The sequence below is a fragment of the Empidonax traillii genome, unplaced genomic scaffold (assembly GCF_003031625.1).
Source record: "Empidonax traillii isolate 1590-97213 ecotype Southwest subspecies unplaced genomic scaffold, ASM303162v1 scaffold3511:size12608, whole genome shotgun sequence".
Taxonomy (NCBI): Eukaryota; Metazoa; Chordata; class Aves; order Passeriformes; family Tyrannidae; genus Empidonax; species Empidonax traillii.
In genome coordinates this window covers 8,585-12,608 of record NW_020958704.1, presented here as the reverse complement: position 1 = coordinate 12,608, position 4,024 = coordinate 8,585, and the positions used below count along the sequence as shown (strand labels likewise).

The 4,024-nt window shown below is 38.0% G+C and overlaps 1 protein-coding gene across 1 annotated transcript in view; it reads left to right on the top strand.

Annotated features, from left to right (window-relative positions):
• Positions 1–2,032: 2,032 nt before the first annotated feature.
• LOC114072577 (ADAMTS-like protein 1) overlaps positions 2,033–4,024 on the top strand; it is a gene marked incomplete at its 5' end in the record, with an annotated part of 9,904 nt that continues 7,912 nt past the window's right edge. The window contains one exon of the mRNA XM_027910454.1: positions 2,033–2,160. Coding sequence (XP_027766255.1) covers positions 2,033–2,160 — 128 coding nt within the window. The remainder of the gene's footprint in view (positions 2,161–4,024) is intronic.

Here is a 4,024-nt window from a genome sequence, read left to right as displayed (position 1 = left end):
TGCCAAATTGTGACACACAAATAACAGAAAGAATTATTGAAAAGAAGAGGATATTAGTTTGCTTCTGGAGAAGTACATTAAAACTTGGGTTTAAAAGATAGTAAGATGGATCTGTGTTGGAAGTTATTTTTTTTAAAAAGGCAAGTATCTGACTGGCATATTCCTGTTTCTAAAAATATTTGTGCTGGATCTGGAGGGGGCTGAAGCTGACAAAGAGACATTTACATCAGCAGAGGTGGTAACAACAAACAACTGTGCACTGTTGTGTTTTACAAGATGTGATGCTAGACAAGCTCTTTCCTCAACTTGAAGGTGACAGGAACATTTATTAAAATGTTTTTAGGGGGCTTGTAGGCACTAGTTAGATGTAGGACTGGAAGATCGGCCTATGTACTGTATTTGCATGAATGCAGGCAGAATGTACGTGACTTTTAAATTTTACAGACTTGTATAATTTGGGACAACTTCTGAAACTCTCAAAATTCCATGTACTGATTGAACCAGTCAGTGTTAAACTAAAAAATTTACATGTGAAATACTGATGCAGGCTAACACTAGTTTTGTAAGTAAAAAAACTGTTAGTTTTTGTCACTGTTAGAAGTGGCTAACTAGAAATCAGCCCTGTTTATGACTAAGAGATTAAGAAAAAGATCCTTGGCAATGGAAGTGGGAAGGGAATTTTTTCAACCAATGGTGGTTTTTTTGGCTGTGCAAGCATAGATGCAATTTAAAAAGTGTTAATGTTGGGTTTGCAAATATGCATTTTTCTAGACATTTACAAAACTTGGTTAACAATGGGCAGTTCTTTTATTTATAATTATTGTTTTTATTATTATTCACAAAAGGGTGAGAAAAAAATCATTCTGACTCCAGATCTTTTTGTTATAATAGATTTTGCTGGGTGGCCCTAATCTGCTTTGTTTTAGAGACCTACCACCCACAGCACTGTACAAAATCAAGTATCTGCTGCTTTTTGGTCCATGAGAAAACAGTTTTCATTGCAGGGATGAGAGTGTAAAGAGACTCATCAATTCCAGGATCTGTGAGCAGACTTTTATTGTATGTGTTTTACAGGCATTTCCCACCCCACTTTCACTCTTGCCATTATCAATCACAGCCTGAACTAAGAGTTTAAGTGTAACAGCTGCTGAAAGTGCTGATGAGAACAGTATAATTAGATTTTATCAACAGTTTCAGCTAAAAAAAAAAAAAAAAAAAAGAGTAACAGTAATCATGAAATTCACTGTGCTGAAAATAAGGGTACATAAGCATTGACAAGAGGACTGAATTCTTGCTGAAACAGGTATATGTCAGGACTTGATGAGTTATACCACTGCAAAACCAGACTGTGAAAAGTAGCAGTTCATAAGAGCACTAAGGCCATGTTCATCTCATTTACCCATAGTCAGTACACTGAGAATATGGTAGGCTCCCCTTACTGGCTGAGAAAACAGTTAGTTCAGCCCAAGGAGGAGTTGAGTCTTTGTCTCCATCTTCACTTATTAGGGAAGCAAAAAGACTGCTGATTTTGTACAAACTGCTCATCAGTAAAAGAATTTGGAATCTATTTCAGGCTTTAACATTGAGCCTGTGGTTCACTTCACTTCACTTCTTGCTGCATAGCTTCATCAGGTTTCCTGACTTTTCCCTTGCAATAACTTGGTTTTTCTTTAATATTGCTACTCCTGTGTTGCAGAACTGGAAGACAGCAAGACTAGGGAACTCATTCAGCATTGTGCAGAAGTGGCACATCAGAGAAGGAAGTTTTGCATGCACTGGGCAGATGTACTGATTACTTGGCAATCTTTCTCTAATACACATATCAGCAGTACAAGAATGAGACTAAAATTTAGTTTAAGTAATCACAGCTTACAGTCTCAATGTAAGACTTTAAATTTCTTGATAGATTTTTAAATATAACTTAAAGGCCTGAACTATAAAAAAACCCCTACATCTGAAAAATTCACAGTAATTGTGTTCGTGTTCACATGAACTAAGAAACTATTCTGTCTTTCATTCTGTTTTACTGCAGAGTACTCCTTCAGCCTGATGACTCCTTGCAGATTCTAGCACCCGTGGAAGCTGATGTGGGTTTCTATGCTTGCAATGCATCCAATGCCTTGGGATCTGACTCTGTCTCCATTGCTGTTACTCTAGCAGGTAATAGTTCAACCTCTACGATTGCAGGATGATCCATGTTAATTTGTGTGATTCTGGACAGAAGTTGTTTCTGGTGCAACAGATGGCTGATGAAGCTGAGTGTGTTATGTGAGGTACGCTGGGGAAAACAGAGGGTGTGAACTCTGGAAAACCCTGAGGCGTAGTCCAGCTATCATAGATAGTTTGTGAGGCTTATGTATTTCTGGAAGAAATCAGTGCTTTTTCTCACATGACATGCGCTCTTAAGACAGTGCTTATCCTGGTTGTTTGCAGCCTATATGGACAGTGCAGTTCCAAGCCTCCCAATTCATATGCTTCATTTTAAACCTACCACTAATCTCTTCAAGTCTAGCAGTCTGATTGAAGGACTTACTCAGATGTACATCAGCAATCTGGAAAACTACGAGAGCTGAAGAGCTGGTCCTTTGCAGGGTCTGATACCATTTCAATTGCTAGCAAATAGAAGTTTGCAAAAAAATTAATTTCCATTATTTCTATTTCTTTAGTAATACTTGTGTTCTAAAGCAGACTAAATATCCTGTGTTAGTTTAAAATCCAGTTCTAAAGAAAACTCATCCATATAAAAGCCAAGGGGAATGGGTGGTAATACATTAATCCATCTTCTTTGGAGTTCATTGGTAGGCAATGCCAGCAGGCTCACAACCACATCAGGACTAGCAGAACAATGGAGCAGCAAACATGAATGAAGAGCTGTTGATAAGATGAAGAAACAGAACAAACAATTAATGACTGTGACAAGGCAGAGAGATCTTACAGGAGGATCCTATTTATCACCAAGGCTAAAGAAAACACATTAGGAATGCTAGAAAACTGTTGATTTTTTCAGACTTTTCCATTTCACTGCTCCAGCATGTGAAAGCATTTGGAAGTCTCCCATGCACAGGCAGAAACCATCAGCTGCCAGTGTATCCACGTATAATTAGAGGAAGCAATAGCTGTTGGTATGCTTTAATTTTTAAAATTAAGCTTTTTACACCAAACACAGAGAAAATTCCAGTTAAGAGAAGCATTAAGAAAATGTAAGAACACAGCAATGGCCAGCAGTGAAGCTCAGATTATCTGTAAATCAGATGGGAAGAGACCTTGTCTGTCCCTTAGGAGGAGAACAGCTGAATGTTCCGGAGTGAAAAACTAAGATCTCCATTAGAGCTACATATTACCTGTAGGCAAAACCAAAGAGACTGATCCTTTTTACACTACTGCAGATCAGGAATGTCTTTGCTGGATCCTGGGCAGCAGGGTACAGGTGCTGCTGTTAAGACAGCATCATATTTTAGATGGAGTAACTCCACATTAAACCTCTTGTGTTGCACCAGCATGAAGCTGAACATCAGGTTGAAAAATCATTAGTTGAAGCTGGTATTCTGTCCACATGGTTCCAGTGAGCTTAAAAGCCAGAGTCTTTGTACAACTTAGTTTGTGGAGGCAGTTTTGTGGGATGCTGTGAGAAGTAAATGGAGCATTAGGTATACATGTAGCACAGGAAGGCTAATAGTTTTTTGATTATAATTATCAAGGCCATAGTTTAACCTTTTAGGTGAATTAACATTCATACATCTCAGACTCAAGCTGAACTCCTCTTAGGAACTGGTAAACGTTTCCATCTCATATCCAAGGCAAAGAGCTGAAGAGCCCATAAATATCAAAGTGAGATACTGAGCAGTTTTTGGAACAAAGTAACAATCTTTTTGGTATAATAGAAGCATTTTCTCACAAAAAAGCTGGAGAGCTGAGGTCATCTTTAGAAAGATCAGGAGTAGGGCTGAAAGCTTATTTCATTGAAGTATTTTCTGATTCATTTTACACACACATGGAAAAAAAAGACAGTTGAATATACTTCTTT